The 17,039-nt window shown below is 49.7% G+C and overlaps 1 protein-coding gene and 1 pseudogene across 3 annotated transcripts in view; both read right to left on the bottom strand.

Annotated features, from left to right (window-relative positions):
* The window catches only part of LMO1 (LIM domain only 1), a 43,326-nt gene extending 31,435 nt beyond the window's left edge, over positions 1–11,891 (bottom strand). Inside the window, exons 1-2 of one of the 3 annotated variants that reach the window (XM_049781095.1) lie at positions 11,690–11,891; positions 7,113–7,426 (exon numbers count right to left, since the gene is read on the bottom strand). In XM_049781095.1, coding sequence (XP_049637052.1) covers positions 7,113–7,137 — 25 coding nt within the window. In that variant the 5' untranslated portion in view covers positions 7,138–7,426; positions 11,690–11,891. Of the gene's footprint in view, positions 1–7,112; positions 7,445–11,689 lie in introns of those variants that run through there. The other 2 variants (XM_049781098.1, XM_049781097.1) reach the window with 2 other exon arrangements.
* Positions 11,892–16,306: 4,415 nt separating this feature from the next.
* On the bottom strand, positions 16,307–16,817 carry LOC126018533 (40S ribosomal protein S8-like; annotated as a pseudogene).
* Positions 16,818–17,039: the final 222 nt, after the last annotated feature.

Consider the following 17,039-nt stretch of genomic DNA (forward strand, 5'->3'; position numbering starts at 1 on the left):
GAAGTATTCTGACTAACAAGAAACTGGATTGTAATTAGGTTGGATGGGTATGACCTTCAGCATGACTTGGAATGGCCTATCAAGAATCTTATAGGCCATTGAAAAGTAGCAGGGCATGCCAAGCAAGAACTACATGAGCAAGGAATAGGGCTGAATCTTCATGGAACATGAAACCCATGTATCAGGCCTGTAACAGGAAAGTATGTAAGGCAAGTGTCAGCATGCCACAGGAATAGGGGTTATTTCATTTGGTTATGATGCATACTGGGAGGAGGACAATAGGTGGGATGAGAATATAGTGGTGGCAGAGGACAAAGAGTGGGTTATGGGCCAGAAATATACTACAGGTGCTAAGGAGCTTGCTGCATGCAACCAAATCTGTTTGGATCCTCAGCACCACATATGGTCCCCTAAATACTTCTAGGTATTATTATAAAACTAAAACAAACAAAAAGGAAGAAAGGAAGGAAGGAAGGAAGGAAGGAAGGAAGGAAGGAAGGAAGGAAGGAAGGAAGGAAGGAAGGAAGGGAGGGAGGGAGGGAGGGAGGGAGGGAGGAAGGAAGGAAGGAAGGAAGGAAGGAAGGAAGGAAGGGAAGAAGGAAGGAAGAAAGGAAGAAAGGAAGGAAGGAAGGAAGAAAGGAAGGGAGGAAGGAAGGAAGGAAGGAAGGAAGGGAGGGAGGGAGGAAGGAAGGAAGGAAGGAAGGAAGGAAGGAAGGAAGGAAGGAAGGAAGGAAGGAAGGAAGGAAATAGTGGGCCCATTGTTCCAGATGAATGTGATCTCTTGTGTGCTAAATTCCTAACTAACACTCTCCAAGAAAACATGTTGATTGTTAGTGTTTACCAGTTTTAGTGGTGTTAATATTTCTACCATGACTAACTGCAAACTAACAATAGTATATCACTAAACTCTGAGTTGGGGAAAAAAATCTATACCATGAGCTATTATGAGCAGGACAAGTTCACACGAATGATATTGTCTTGTTCTGAGTACAAACCCTCCAGTATTCACTCTAGAGCACCACAAAGTATATACCTGAGGGTGGAGGAAGCCCACATGTCTCAGTCTTCATGACAAAGGTCTGAAGAAGGGCTACGTGCCATTAGCACCTGGAGATTTTCCATTCCATGGAGATTTAAACCAGATTAGTATCCTACAGCAAGTGACCTACTACTGAGGACAGGAGTAGTCTCCTGGAATGTCAATAGTTTGAAGAACACCATGAGGAGGAGGCCTATGGATATAGAGTCAGAATGATGACTCTTATCTTCTTCTAGTGCAGCCTTTTTTTTTTGGAGGGGGGGGAGCATACCTATCTGGTGGTACTCAGGGTTTACTCCTATCTCTGTACTCATAAATCACTCCAGATAGACTTGTGGAATCATATTAGATGCCAGAAATCAAACTCAGGTCAACTGTATGCAAGGCAAGCATACTATCCACTCTGTCACCCTCTAGTACAGTCTCAACATTCCATGTGGAGAGCATATAAACTGAGCACAGAACCCAGAAAGATTCTGGCTTTCTGGGCTGAAATTCCCACTACTTTGGGCAACTATCTTATCCCCTTGAACCTCAACTTGCTCCTAATAAATGGAGGAACTTGCATAGAGTGATCTTGTGGGTTCTTTCTTCCAGTGTTATCCACCACAGGAGAGAGGTAAGACCAGTGAGTTTATGAAGAACAGGGTTCAAAGGCCATGATGGGTAGACAAGAAGAAGCAGGGCACAGTGTTAAGCAGGGCAAAGGCAACTCTGGAAACCCAACTCTTCAGTTGCTGCAGCTGGGCAGAGATCGATGTTACGTACCACAGGCATGAGGATTCCTGGTTTATCAGTGTGTATATAGACATGAGCTCTGTTGATACTCATTTAATGCTGACTGCAATACAGCTAGTGAGGTGTGATTGTTCTCACAATTGAGATGAGAGGAGTGCAAGAAAAGGTTGGGTGGACATGAAATCCCAAAATTCAGTGAAAATACTAGACTTGGTACCTAAGATAGACAATAGACTGGTGGCATCAGTCAGCTAAATGGTATTTGGCACATTGTGCTACCCAAACTTCCTAATGGCCCTGATCAGAGAGTTCCACAGAGCCATCTTGCCCTTAGAGATGGATCAGAACAATAGGTTCAGCCACTTAGCTTCGATGGGGACAGCCTTGCCCTGTGAGGTATGTAACTCTGGAGGGCCATCATCTGTGAGGATCCTAGACTGACTTTGGTTGCTTATTCATTAACATCTCTAGCTTTATATTTATCTTTTCCACTCAAAGAATGTCCAACTTGTCCAAGCAAGACAAACTCTAGCAGACTTATATAGGAAGCTCAGCCACGCTGACTCTCAACCTGTCTCTTTTGCCCCTGACCACAGAGCGTTGGCTGCCAAAGCGCTCTGCCAATCATTCTCTGTTCCAAGGGGGAAAGACCAAAATAGACTTCCTCTTGGTCCTGCTCACAAATGGGGACCTGCCGAGAGGTTCTTTAAATGGAATCAGAAAGGGGATGGGGGCAGTTATCTCATCTAAGTCTGAGACACAGGATAGGGTAGGGAAATCAATTTTCAGAGAGATGAGAAGCAGATCTCAGTCCCAGAAAATGCACATTTCCATGTCTAAAAGCATCTTTGTGGGACATGGAGAGGAGAGAGAGAGAGAGAGAGAGAGAGAGAGAGAGAGAGAGAGAGAGAGAGAGAGAGAGAGAGAGAATTGTAAGTCCCATGGCCACAGAGGCTGAGTGTCCATACCAGTGGCAAGCGGCAAGTCCCGGCATGTAAAGGGTGAAGCTTTTAGGCGAGCAGCGACCAGTGATCTCAGCTCCCCCCAGTCCTAATGCTCCTGAAAGGCTCTCTCCCACTCCCTGTAATTGGGCATCAGTAGTTAATGCAGTATTGACTGCATTACACGCTCCCGTGCCTCCCCTCGCTAATGCCAATTGCATCACCTTGTACAGTCACCGGCTTGCTTAGCCAATAGCCGTTAAAAGCAATCCAAATCATGAATCATATGGGAAACTTTTAGCAAGACACCGCCATCCAAGGAGACAATTTACAGTTGAGTTAATCTGGGTACATTAGCGAGACATGGATTCCGGACGACAGACCAATTTATGTTGTTTCCCTGTCCCCACCCCCTTCCTCCCCCTGAGTGTTCCATGTGGGCAAATGAATGGAAGAGCAGGGGCACAGAGAGAAGCACCTGCTTCCTTACTTCTAGGAGGGGGCAGTGGGCCCCAGCTTTACAGACATTCTGCCTGGCTGAATTTGAACAGGAAGGGAAAGCAGCTGTACATGCTCTTTGGGATCTATGAGGCTTCATTCTCAGCAGTGAGAAGGTGGCTGCTGCCCGCTGCTATGGAGGTGCAGATAGAGACCCTCTTCCTAGGAGCATTGGATAAACACGGGCCTGTTCTCCACCCTGCCAGCCTTGTGGGAGATTCACTGGTCCTTGGAAGGCTGAAGTGCCCCTTGAAATGGAGTCTCTGGCATGAGGAATAGTGTCAGGGCCTACGGCTCCCCTTTACTAAGGGCTGGAGAGGTCTTGTGCACACTGACAGAAGAGGCATCATGTGCCTGTGGGCCTAGACTGTGTGTCTGGAGTATAAGGGGAGAGTCCAGGAGGTCCTGTTGGGTAGAGCAAGGGTTTTTCAGTAGCCTAACCTAGCTCAGAATCTACCTATGGGCTCACCAAGGCAGCAGCAGAGGCCGTGCACATAGAGGTCATTAACAATTGAAGACGTACTGTCTGGGCCTCCTCAGTCCAATTCCATTCTCCTTGGGCACTTTTACTTATTAAAAACACTCTAGGATTCATGTCTGGTGCATTCCTCAGTCTGCTTACTGCTTCCTAGGGACACCTCCGTCTTCTTGTTGGTCTTTAATAGAAGTGGCTGACACCCTTCATCAGCTTACCCACAGGGACTCTCCAGCACTCCTAAGAGAGTTCCCTTCACATATTCTGTTGCTCAATAATTTATGATTTCCCATCTCGCCTGGGGCAGGAGGCCCCTCAGTGGTCTGCCCCTACTCCACCACCAACCTGAGGGTTAACTGGACTCTCTGGGCTCAGGACAGTAGCACTATCTGCTCCCATTGGATTACCAGTTTTCCTGGGAAGCCCTGGGTATCAGCATGGCCTCCAAGCTCAGGAGTATAGTAGGACTGTTTCTCTGGGAAAGTTGGAGCTGGGCTCCCTTTCATTGACAGGCAGGCCTGGCCGCATTGAACAAAACCGAACCCTGAGTTCCAGTAATGTGGGGATGGCGAGGCCAAGTGTAAGCGTCCAAATGAAAGCAATTAATCTTAAAATCTGAAGTTTGACCATTTGCAAAACAGATCTTCCCTCTGTGGTGGCCCTTCACTGCTCGACCTAATGGATTACTTTATTAATAATGCACTGTGCTTAAAAGCAAAAAAAATTTTTTTCTGACGATTCAATACTTCAGAAAGTCTCTTAAACCCGTTGCTACGGTAAAGCGATTGATATTTTATTATCTTTCAGAAGTGCAACATGAAAGCCCCGCAGCCCAGCAGAGTGAGAGCTTTGGTCCTTGGCAGCTGGTGGGCCTGACTTCAACCAGAGGAGCCCAGCCTCTCCCAACAAGATGCTGTCAGGTGGAGAAAAAGCCTTGGGGTGGTTAATAGGAACCCCACATGCCCACTGCAGCTAGACAAAGGATGCCATGCTGCAGTCCAAAGCAACATACTTCTTGGGATTTCTGGAAGCTTATAGCTGCCACCCAGTCCAGAAGGCCACTAGTGGAGAGGGTGTACATGCTAGGGAGAAATTAAAGATGTCTCCTTCAAGAGTTCCTGGAAGCTAGGAGGACCAGACTTGAAGGTAGAGGGGATTGGAGACATCAATGAGCAAAAGTACAGCTTGGGGCAGCCAGCTCTGATCTAAACAAAACCAGAATGAAACATGGAAGGTAGCTTAAACCCAATCATTCACTTTCCTTTGCTTACTGGGGACTCCATGGGGTATATATGGGGTGAGAGGGGCAGAATATTGTCTAGCCTGAACAAGGTAGAGGAGACAGAGAGAGGGAAGGGACCTCCTCCACAAGTATAGTGGACTAAGGGACTCATACCTGGACCCGGCAGACTGAAGGCAGATTTGCTGAATCTAGCAATCCACTCCCACCCAGGGCTCCTCTGAGAGCTGGAGACACCCTGGGGCACATGGACAGAGAATGAACTCACATGCCCGAGGCAGGGACTAGGGGTATAATGAGGCCATCTCATCCACATGAGTTTCATCTCCCACCTGAGGCTTCCCATGCTGATGGTCTGGGTCTTCTGGATTTTTGTGACAAGCCCAGGGAGCCAAGTAACTCCCAAGCCAAATAACCTCCACAAAAGGCAGACACTAATTTCCATGTGACTCTAGAATGAAAGGCCCAAGTTTCTGCACTGACTTCTCCAATCCTATCATTTTGCCAAGAGGGAAAGTGAAGATTGGGCATGGCTTGTCTAGGTAACAGAGAATTAGTGAGCAGAAGTGCCAATGTCCTGATCTGGCAGAACCCAATGCCATTTTCGATACATTGGCCCAGATGTGCCCGCCCAAGGGTTTTCTTTTATTTGGGGGGGGGTGCTCTAGGACAGATCCATGCAGAGAGAAGAACATCCTGAAATACTGGTCACTCTGAGCCTGGCACTGCCCATTGTGTTCCTTTGGCCAAAAGTATTTAGTACCTCCTTTCCTCTTACAATAGGCAGGATACAAAATGGTCTTCCCTGGGATCCCCCACAGCCCAGAAAGTGAGACACTGGCCAAGCCTTGCACTTGTTGGAGATCTCGGAAGGTGACCAGAGCACCAAGTGAACATCTAGTGTGACCTTGAGTGAGTCACTTAACTTCAAATTGTTTGCCAAATGACCAAGCAATAAACCACTGACCCGCTGGGCGCAGTGCCCAGGCTAGGTAGAGACTTCCTTCTAGGTCAGAGGATGGCCTCCACAGTCACCCCTAAGCAAAGTTCCTCTCCACAACCCCTGTCCCCCCACAGCTCCTCCATCTAAAAGAAGGCATCTAGGGGTGCCAGCACTTATCTACACATGTCTGCACCACCGCCAAACTAGGCACCAACGGGAGGGTGGAAGGGCCTGGACCAGTTGACCAGTGGCCACTCCTGGCTGGTGGCTAAACTGGTGCAGGGGTCATAGGTTCTATGCAACCTTCTCGGGCTGACTCCTCAACCTCCCCTGAGCAACTCAGGCCACTCCCAATGAGGACGACTTTGGGGTATATGGGACCACTTGCTAGTGGCATCTAGTCCCCTAGTTCAGAGGGAATATGGGACCACTTGCTAGTGGCATCTAGCCCCCTCTGTTCAGAAGTGCTTTCCCATGGCTATTCTGTGCTCCTTTCACTGATCTCTTTTGCACAAGACCACTGGCCAGTGGCGGGACACTTTCTATCTCTGGGCCAAACTCCAGCCTCCAGGCTGGCACTGAGACTGGATGATACTGAGCAGTCCCAGCGGGAGGCGATCCTCTCTCACCAAGTCATGTATGTACCCGGGGCCAGCGATTCTACAGAGGCAATTCTGCCGGCCTGGCCCTTGTCTAGCCAAGCACCCCAGCCTGCAAGCTCCGGCTTTCCGCGCGCGCGCGCCGGGGCGCAGACACTAGAGCCACGGATTTGCTGGGCGCTCGGTGCCTCTCGGGTTACAGAGCCCCGCGTGAGGGTGATGGCTGCGGTGAGACGAGCAGCCGCAAAGACGGGGAGGAAAAAAAAAAAGCTCAATGCGCCGAGAGAGATCCGAGGGAAGGGAAGCGGAGCGGAGCCTCCACGCGGCTCCGCAGAGCATCGCATGGCACAGCTCGACCGACCGACCGACAGACCGCTCGCGGCCTGGGCCCCGGGGCGCGCCGCCCGCCCGGGTTCCCTCACGATCACACACACGCACACATACACACACACACACACACACACACACACACACACACACACACCCCGCGTTCCATCCCACCCGGGGCTCCTCTCCACGCCGCCTAGCTCCCCTTCGCCCACCCTCCCAGTCCCACCAGCACTGCCTGGCGGGTCGCCCGGCATGTGCGTTTCTGCGCGCCGCGGGCTGGAGGCGTCGGGACCCCCGGCCGCCACCTACCGTCCTCCTTGTCCAGCACCATCATCTCTGGCGCTCCGTGTCCAGCCGCAGCTGGGCTCGGCGGGGAGAAAGGGGCGCCGACTCCGGGCGCGCTTCGCTTCGTCGGGGCGACCACCGACCCACCGACCGACCGACCGACCGACCGGTCCTCGCTCGGGCAGCGCAGCGAGCGGGGCGCTACTGACCCCGCTTGTCCGGCTCTTAACCTAGATTGCACTCCAGCTAGAAGGACATTCCGGAGTGAAGCACTTCGCAGATACAAAAGCAGTCTCACCTACTTTTTGTCAAGCCTCAGAATGGCAAGGAACTACGAACTGCAATTTAGAGAGGGAGGGGGGAGAGATAGGGGGTGGGGGGGAAGAAGAGAGGATCAGAGAGCCGTTTCTTGGATTTCTCACCTTCTAAATGGCTCAATTTTGCCCAGTCTAATCTGTCTTAATGTAATTGCATTTGATAGCTCATAACCCTGGCTCTGGCAACGACAACAGCTTTCAGCCTCCTAAAGTGTTTTTCCCTTCGGATTTAATCTGAATCTCGATCTAAAATTATATTCAAAGACATGGAGTTGGGGGGAATCTCGGCGGCCGTCTCCCGCTGCCTTTCTCCCTCAATGTATGAGGTTTGCACTCCTGGCAACTGAATAAATGCACACATTTCCCGAGGCCCCCCTCCCTGCCGGGTTAATGGGGAGTGGAGACGCACGGCTGTCTGGCTCCGCAGCACCACCTGGAGGCCGCGAGGCCCCATCTCAGCTCCTGGCTCCGCTCAGGCAGGATCCAGAGTCCTGTCAAATGGACCACACTCCTCTAAGACTCCCTGGCCGGCCAACCACGATTTCTGTAACCCCCACAAGCCCACAGGGCTTGTTTTCCAGGGGAATATGGCTTCCAGGATGGTTGGACCAAGTGAACCCTTACAGGATATAAACAACTAAGTGAGCCTTTTGCCACCACCCCTAGGGCAAGTAGCCCCCCACTCCTACTCCAAAGTTGCCCTTCAGTATTCTGAGTCCATAGACAATGGAATCTTATCTCATCTTCTCTACAAGCAAACAGAGCAGTGCCACGAAGGCCTTTCTCATCCCACAACTATTTATTGAGCATGTATTAAGTACCCAGTTCTGCGTATTGGGACTACCACTGTGAATAAAACAAAATTCCCGCTATTACGGAGTCAATAATGTTTGTTTCATAACTCGGGAAACAGGAAGGCAGAGTGTCCACTTTCTCTCCTCCTGGCCGCTGCTTCTCCCAGAGCCCTGGAGCTGATGTCCAAGGTGCCTGTACTAGTCTGTTCTAGGAAGAACACTACTCATTGTGCGTGCACATGTGCATGGGATAGAAATTCTGATGTTTGTTTTTTTTTTTTTTTAATTAGCACTAGGAAGGTTCCAGATAGATGTCAAAGGCTCCTTCTCAGCAGTCACTTCTGAGAAGTAGCCCCAGGCAAGTAGATGGAAAAGATGTCTCTGAAGAGGTAAGGGACCACTTTCTGGGAGCCACCCCATCTCCACTCATTACCAACTGTGGACCTTGGCAAAGTTTCCTTCTCTCTTTGGGTCTTCCGTTTCCTGTGTTGAAGTGAGGGACCTGCTCAGTTGTGTCTAAATTTGTTGTGGAGAGCAGCTAATGAAGGAATGCATATGAATTGTTTTGTAGATGAGAGGGGAGTTCTGATCATAGGGGTAGGAATGATTGGGAACAAAGGAGACCTGAGAGCCTGGTTGTGCCCTTAGATCATGGAGGCCTAAGGCAGGATGCACTTGGCAGGGCTGGGGAGGAGAGAGCAGTGCTATGCCTCTCCTCCTCTTTCCTGGGGTGAGGGGAGAAAGGCAGGCTTTGAGCAAACAGGCTGCTTCTAATGATATGTCTCATCCATAGCTCAGAGGGTTTCCTTTCTCCTTCATCTCAAACACTTAATCCTAATAGACCTTGAGTATATTTGATGTGAAATCTAGCGCTTTGCTAAGACTCACTGTCCCTGGAGACTTCAGGCTTGCTCTCGTCCCTGTCACTGCAGCAGGAGTCCTCCCTAGAGGGCCCCAAGAGGCTGTGCATAGCTGCTTCCTGCACACTTCATGCCAACCCCTCCCCACAGCGTGAGTTGGACAGCAGCAAGAGGCTGAGAGGTGGGGGGTCCTTGCTGGAAACCCCTGTGGGGACCTGGAGGCATTCACCCTGAGAAGTTTGCAGCTCTCCAGGGGCCTTTCCCCTTTCTCTCAGATTCTTGGGGTTTAACCTTGATCCACAAACCAAGAATCCCAATAGCTGGAAGCCTTTCTTGCTCTCTTCTCTGCAAGCTATGCTGGGACTCTGCTCAGGCATAGTCTTCCAGTCCCACCCACAATAGTTGACAGCCCCAACCCCAGGATGGAAGCAGGCTGTGGCACTGAGCAGCGGAGCTGCACAGGTAGGTAGGGTGCAAGCAAGGGCTCATTGCACACCCTGCACAAACTTGGAAAAGAGCCCTACAGAAGCCTTTGGGGATACAGGGAGCCCCAACAAGCCTTGGTGGGTTAGATAGTTCTAGCTCAAAGTAAGAAAAAAGGGCCTGCCTGCTGGTTCTACACAGCCCACCTACCTGTCTCTCTCTCTTTCTCTGTTCATGGATAATTGGAGGGCGGACAGGTAACTCCTAAACTCTCAGCTCAACACCATTCCCACAGCCTGCAGGCCCAGGGCCACACCCATAACACCAGATAGAATCCTCACACCCCTGAGGCTGGGGAGGCTATGTTCACCTGGCACATTCCACAGGTGATGGGGCTTGTACTCTCCTGGCCACTCTGGCAAATATACTGCCAAGAGCCCTGGAAATGCCTCTAGGGACAGCAGAGGGAGGTCCTTGAGAAGCCCTTATTTATAATGTGCTAAGGTGCTAGTGTCAGACTTATGAAGATTGAGGCATGTAGTAGTAGTTTGTCACTGCACCTGGCTGGCAAGTTCAGAGAAAGAGCTCGTACATGGGAATGGGGTGGAATGTGTGTGTGTGTGTGTGTGTGTGTGTGTGTGTGTTTGGGAGTGGGGGAGGGGTTGGAAACCTGGTGCCTAAAGGCCTGAGCAGACCAGATCTTCCAGAACTCTGTATGGAAGCTCTATCAGATGTGCCTGGGCCCGAGGGCCCTACTCCAACATAGAGCAGCTCTCTCCAAGCAGGGTTACAAAATGATCTTTCAGGTGGCACTCAGAGGTACACAGAATCACAAGCGCCAACTTCCAATGGCTGCCACTTTGAAGGACAGGGCAACCCACAACTTTGCAGTGCAATCAGGATGCCTACTGGTCAGGTGCCCATGATACCCCCTGCGCACACAAAAGCATCTGGCACACAGGCATTTGTGACCAGTTCTTGTGAAGAAGTGCACAGTTGGCAAACTTTCCCTCTCTGGGTTTCTAGAAGGCCCTGGTCAGACCTTCTAGGAAGCTGCAGTCCAAAAGATTTAGGCTCACAGAAGCCTTAGCAAAATCTTAACCCTAGGAAATGTGTTCCCACCCTCTTGCTGAAGGCCTCCCCTGCCTCCACACAGGAGTCCTGAGAAGGGTGTGGATGTTAGATGACCACTCTTTAGGCTTGTCCTGGGGCTGAGCAGCTGCCTGGAAAGCAGGACGTTGTGTGGGAAAGCTAATCTGGGCAAACCAGACCAATTGATTCCCCCAGAGCAGATGACAGGGAACAAGGGACCTGTGGGGCCAGAGATACAGGCCAGGTAGACAGACTAGACTTACTTCCTTGAGGACCAGCAGAAGCTTCTCACCCCCTGTAGTGCTGGTCCTCAAGGAAGTAAGTCTAGTCTGTCTACCTGGCCCCTTGGATCACCTTATTCAGGACTATCCTAGCCCTGGGGTGATCCAAGGGGCCAGGACAGTGTATTGACCCCAGACACTGGCAGATGGCACTAGAAGGAAGTAGGAGGGAGGGAGTCAGGGCCAGGGATGAAGAGGCAAGTTCACTTGCACAATTGGGTGGCAAGAGGACAGGAGGTGAGAAATGAAGCAGGAGAGCATTAACTGCTACAGGATTATCACACTTAAGCTCTGACGCTTCAGCTCCCTCAGGTGCTCAAGGTCAACCTGGGCCCCTACTATTTGCGGGTGATACAGTGCACCCACATCCCAACTGTGTCACCTATTTTTTAGTGATAAAGTTCCAGATCCCAGATCACCCTTTTGCCCCCTTATTCCTTCCATTACTGGGGAGTCCTCCTGGAGGAGCCTTCCGCGCTCTGGTGCAGAGAGAAGAGACTGCAGTCTGGCGAGGCCAGAAGCCTGGGGTGCAGTGGACACCACCGCTCGCCCCGGGAAGTCCTCAGCGAAGGCTGAGACGCTCCTGAAGCCCGCGAGGCGGCGGCGAGAGCAGCTAGAAAGTTCGGGGCCTGAGCGTGCGGCGCTGGCGGGCTCGGGGTAGCCCGCGTGACTTCCAAAACCAGCACTGGGACCCGGGGGACCGAGGCGGGCACCACCAACCCCGCCGCCCCGCTTCCCGGAAAGCGCCCAGTGGCCCAGGCTGCAAAGGGGGGACTCTGCTGCAAGAAAGGGGAGGCCAGGACAGAGCCCCCCAGCCCGCGCCCGGGCACCTACCGTCCTCCCGGTCCAGCACCATGGTTCCCGGGCCGATGCAGCGGGGCCGAAGACGCGGAGGGGCGCGTGGCTGGGACTGGCCGCCGCTGGCCTGCGTGGCTCTGTCCGCCCGGAGCGGGCTCCGAGCACTCCCCGAGCGTCCGAGGGAGCTCAGCCCCGCGGGCAGGGGCGGTCCCCGGGCCCGGGTCGCGGGAGCCGCCAAAGCGCTGCTTCCCCGGGCCGGAGGAGCCGGTGCGCCGGAGCTTTGCCAGCGCCGGCCGCGCTCGCCTCGCCTCGCCGAGTGGAGGCTGCGTTTCCCAGGGCCCTCAGATTCCCCTGTTAATTAAATCAATTCATTATGCTCAGATCTGATTAGCGGCCCTTCCCCCCCTTTGAATCAATTATTCAATACACAAACATAATTGCTTGGGCCAGAGGTGCCCGCCATTAGCTTATTTAACTCCAAGGACACTAATTACCCGCAGGGCACAGGAACTTTTCTCATTAATTCTGACAAAACACAAAAGCACAAAAAGCACCACAGAGTGGTGCTTGTGAGTGTGTGTGTGTGTGTGTGTGTGTGTGTGTGTGTGTGTGTGTGTGTGTGTGTGTGTGACTTAGGGCTGTGCAGGATGGGGTGTCACTGTGTGAATTTCAAGTGAGATTGGGGTGTGAGTCGAATGAGGGTGGGAATGGGGTGTCTGAGGTGTGGTCTTAAGCCTGTGACCTGTCTTTGTGGTACTCTTCCGGCCTTAGTGTCATTGTAAAGGAGTGAGAGCCATGTGGGTCCGGGTTTGAGACCAGGTCCTGCGGAATGTGCATCTGTAAGGGTGTTGGATGCCTCTTTGTGATTTTGTAACTGACCTGTAACTACTGTGGCTAGTGCCCACACCTCATTCTTCTTCCCCAATTGCCCTGCCCTTGTCCTTTTGCAAGCTCAAAACCACCCTCCCTGGAAAGTGTCAGAAACAGGAAGTCAGGAGGTGGCATAAGGCCTGGGTACAATGTTACCCAACATGTTCTATGTCCCTTCCCCCAATAAGAACCCCGAAGTTCCCAGGTTCCCCTTTATTTGGTTCATCCAAATACTCACCATTTTCCCCCAAAAGGCCCCAAACAGCCAGGCACACTGCTGCCCAATTCCACCCAATCTCCCACTCCTTCATCTTCCCTCTGCAAGGCTGGGAGGGCCTATGGTTGACCAACTTCTCCACATTTTACCTCCCAGGAAATCGCTATTGAGAGAGAAGGAGAGAGAGCCCACAGAGGCAGGGACACAGAGGGTAATTGATTCCCCCAAATTAGGTTTCTGCTTTCTAAAGACCCGTATTGTTCCTGTTCTCAATGTGCACAGAGGTATTGAAGATTTCCTTTTTTGTTTCCTCAGGCAATGAATGAGCTTAATCCATTTGGCTTTATAAACCAGGAAACTAATATTCGCTCCTTCCTCAGCAGCTTTAAAAATTTTTTTAATTGGTGGGGGAAATACAGTTTATCATCTTAATGCTATCCCCCAACTCCTCACATATCAAACATGTCTCCTGATTGAGGGATGAAAAGAAGACTGGGTACACAGGAGGGAGGTGCCCATCCCAATTTATCTGACCTCTTCTATTCTTGCACTTGGACCTATACTGACCCGGGAAAGCTGGTGACATTATTAAGTGAATTACCTTTAACTTAGGGAGGTGTAGGCGGGGTTTCCAGAGCAGCCTTCCAAATCGGAACTCTCCATCTGCCACTAGCCCTAGGAGGCACTAAGTCACACTCTTCTCAGGTCCAGTTGGGAGTTGGTCAACCTTTATCCCTTTCTCTTCTTCCTCCTCCTCTCCCTAATCCATCCTCCCACACAGACTGTTTTAGTCAGCCTCCTGGTGGTTCCTGTGTCTGACCCTGATATTCTCTGCTCCAAAGCTTCCATAGCTCCTCACTGTCCACAGGCCTGAACTATGTAGCCTATTGTTTCAGGCTCATCAAGAGAGCTGGGAAAACCTTTACAATAACTAGCTCTCACTTCAGTTGAAGTGAGATATTTATTGATCTCCAATAGCAATATTACACTTTCACCCCTTTGGATTGCTTTACTATAATTGAACATACCCTATAGGTTCCTATTCCAAGGACTTTCCAGGCATTCCTCTGCTTCCCACCTCTCCAAGTCCTTTTATGTTTGTTTTAGTTGTGGGCCACATCCAATGGCTCTCAGGTGTTACTCCTGGCTCTGTGCTCAGAAATCGCTCCTGGCAGGTTCAGGGGACCATATGGGATGCTGAGGATCGAACCCGGGGCAGTTCCTGGTCAGTCACATGCAATGCAAATGCCCTACTGCTGTGGCCCTTCAACAACTTCTTTAAAGAAAGAGTTCTCAAATGTTATAAGTGTCTCTCTGGGTGAAAAGGCTGGGTTGCTGGGTGGTGCATGGGTCATTCCATGGAGACCTAGGGATTAAGCTCAGTTCCCAAGGACAGTGTTTTAGCCAGCTACTGGGGGGGGGGGGGATTAGTAGGCTATCTGGAGAAAATGAGAGCTGCAGAGCAAGAGAGGGAAGTCCCTTTGCCTGAAATTTAGAAAGACAGATCTTTGGGTACCACCATTTTTTCACTTTTCCTTTTTCAGGCTCTCAGATGGTATGGCACCAGAATCTAGGTTTATGCTTCCTTTGAAGGTTCAATTTTGGATCTCCTTTCTTGCTCTAAGACTACTAGCCAAGTAGGAAGAGGTTGAAAGTTTGCCTTCTCTCTGCTCTCTAGGCCTTATGCCTGGCATAGGGTACATCCATCCAGAGGAAATAATTATAAGCTAATTTTCACAAAAGTGCCATTTAGGCAGCCATTGCCTTGCTATAGGACAACTCTATTATACCAGACTCCACATGTAGAGAGACCAATCTCAGGAGTGAATCCCCAAGTCTGTGCTGCCTCCAGCCTTACTCCTGCCAAGGACTTGTGTTGACTTGTAGAAGACCAGCCTCCTTCAGAGTCCTAAAACAGATATCCGGCTTCATCTCTGAATTCATAGTGGCCCTCGAACCTGGCAAACATGGTATAAACTGAAATTGAACCCTGAACAAACTTGCCACAAGATCCCCAGGAAAGAATGTGCTAAAGAAGTTACAATGAGGTTTCTAAGAAACGCCCTATAATGGGTATAAAGACTAGTCTGAGCACCAAGACCTGGTGATGGAGAAGCAATGGATCTAAATAGGTCACAGAACTTAGCCTGATTCCTCTCACCTCTACCTGGAATGGCTGAACCAAGGTACATATGAGGAACAGGGTTATTCAAGGCTAAGAACTTCACTAAAGAAGCCCTCTCTGAAAGAGCTTGTCCCTAAAAGCAAAAGGCTTCTCCCTGCTGGAGAAGGACAAGGTCCATTAGGATCATCAGTTTGGTGGCATTGGCAGCATCACGTACACACTATGAGCAGCAAAATAGTACGAGAACTCAATAGCAGCTGTTCTTCTATGGATGGCACTTCTCCCTCTATACCAAGGATAGTTGGAGAGAAATGATTTAGCTCAGAATTTAAAATCCACTAGTGTCTGTAGGAAGAAATGTGATAGATCTCACCACCTTGCAGAGAGAAAAAATTTAAGATGTGGGAACTCTTGAAATCAGGTACTAATTACTGCTGAGTGTGAGATCTAGGACTTGTTTGTATGGCCTTAATGCTCCAGCTTGTCTTGGCTTGTGACTGGCTTGAGGAAAGAAATGCACTGAAAAAAGATTGTGGTATAAACCACTCTGCCTAGTGGCAGTGGCACTCAGCAAGTGGTCAAGTGGTGATGCAAAGGATGGCAATGTTAGGCCAATCAAAGACTCTGTCCCTCTATTCCCCCTATCTCTTCCACTGGGACCCATGTTTGTTCTTCCATGCTCTTGACCTTCTATTTCATCTTTCTCTCTCTCACCATCTTCTGCACCCACTCTCCAGAAGATGTGTCTCCTTAAACCCCCAAACCCATTATTGAGCTAAAAGAAGGCTTGGGACAGTAAGGCCCTACTGCTGCCTCCTGGTTTTATTTCTACTTTCATTATCAAAAACTGCAACAAGCACCTGTTTGCATCTTCCCTACTCCTAAAGTACTGGAGCATCTGGTCTTCCCACTGGGCATCTCCATGAACCACTTGCTGTCTACCTTAATTCTAGGTCTCTTCACTTTCTTTTCACTGGATTAATCATCACTTCAGATAAACAACTGGTGCCTCACCCAAGACATGCAAAAACAAATTCTCAAGACAAGGGCTGTGCTCCTTTGTCCATAACCTCCTCACTTTCTTTACCTCACCTTCCATATCTGGCTTCAGAGTCCACCAGGACTTGCCAATGTCACCAGTAACTTTTATGTCATCAAAGAATTAGTTTGGGGACTCATTCATCTAATCTGACTACTTGGAATATTAATTCCTTCTCTTTCTCACTATTTTAAAATAATAACACTGATTTACCAAGTTGTTCATTATACATACACTTGTTGGATTAACCAGTTTCCATTTTATATAGGATATGCTTGTTACTCATTGGATGGAAACATTCTTTGGGTTGGTTTCTTACCCTACCTGTTCACCATTTCTTTTAGAACAATAAAGACTTTTATTACATGAGCAGAAGAGGATTTATTTGCTTTATTTGATTTACTATAGATAAAATTCCAGCTCCTTGCCCCCTAGCACATAACCATTTACTCGACCACACTGGCCTGGTCTTGAAGTGATGCATGCAAGAAGTTTGCCCTGCTGAAACTATCCTGATTTTGGCATTCTATTTCCTTTCCTTGTATTCTGAATTTTCTTTTACTGCTTTTTGTTTAAAATGTTTTCCTCTTCAGGTGTCAGTTTGGCTCCCCTTTTGTGATGAAAGGACAGTGGGACTCATACCACTACCATGTTGTGCTGTCTATGAACACAATTCTTCATCAGGATTTTGTATGGACCAGTTCATTATTGATGCATTGTAAATATCAATGATCCTTGCTTTCCGAGTACAACATTCTGAGCCCCAGGAGAAGTTCCCCATGTTTAGTCTCAAGGTATGGTACTTCATGTTGCTTCCTCAAACTGTGTGTATGAGGAGCAGGACAAACTTGGTGTTGGCAGCCAGGTTTGATGAACTGGTTGGGTAAGAGACCAATCCAAAGAATGCTTCCATCCAAAGGTGCTTCCATCCAATGACTAACAAGCATATCCTGAATAGGATAGAAACTGGTTAATCCAACATACAGTTATTTCATGCATTAAATGTTTAAACACCAATCTCCCCACCAGTATGATCTTCCCTTCACCAGTGTTCTCAATTTCCCACCCACCACCATAGTCTGTCCCCTTGCAGGCATAAATAAATTTACTTCATATTATTTGTGACAACACAAAG

Source organism: Suncus etruscus, chromosome 9 (assembly GCF_024139225.1).
Source record: "Suncus etruscus isolate mSunEtr1 chromosome 9, mSunEtr1.pri.cur, whole genome shotgun sequence".
NCBI lineage: Eukaryota > Metazoa > Chordata > Mammalia > Eulipotyphla > Soricidae > Suncus > Suncus etruscus.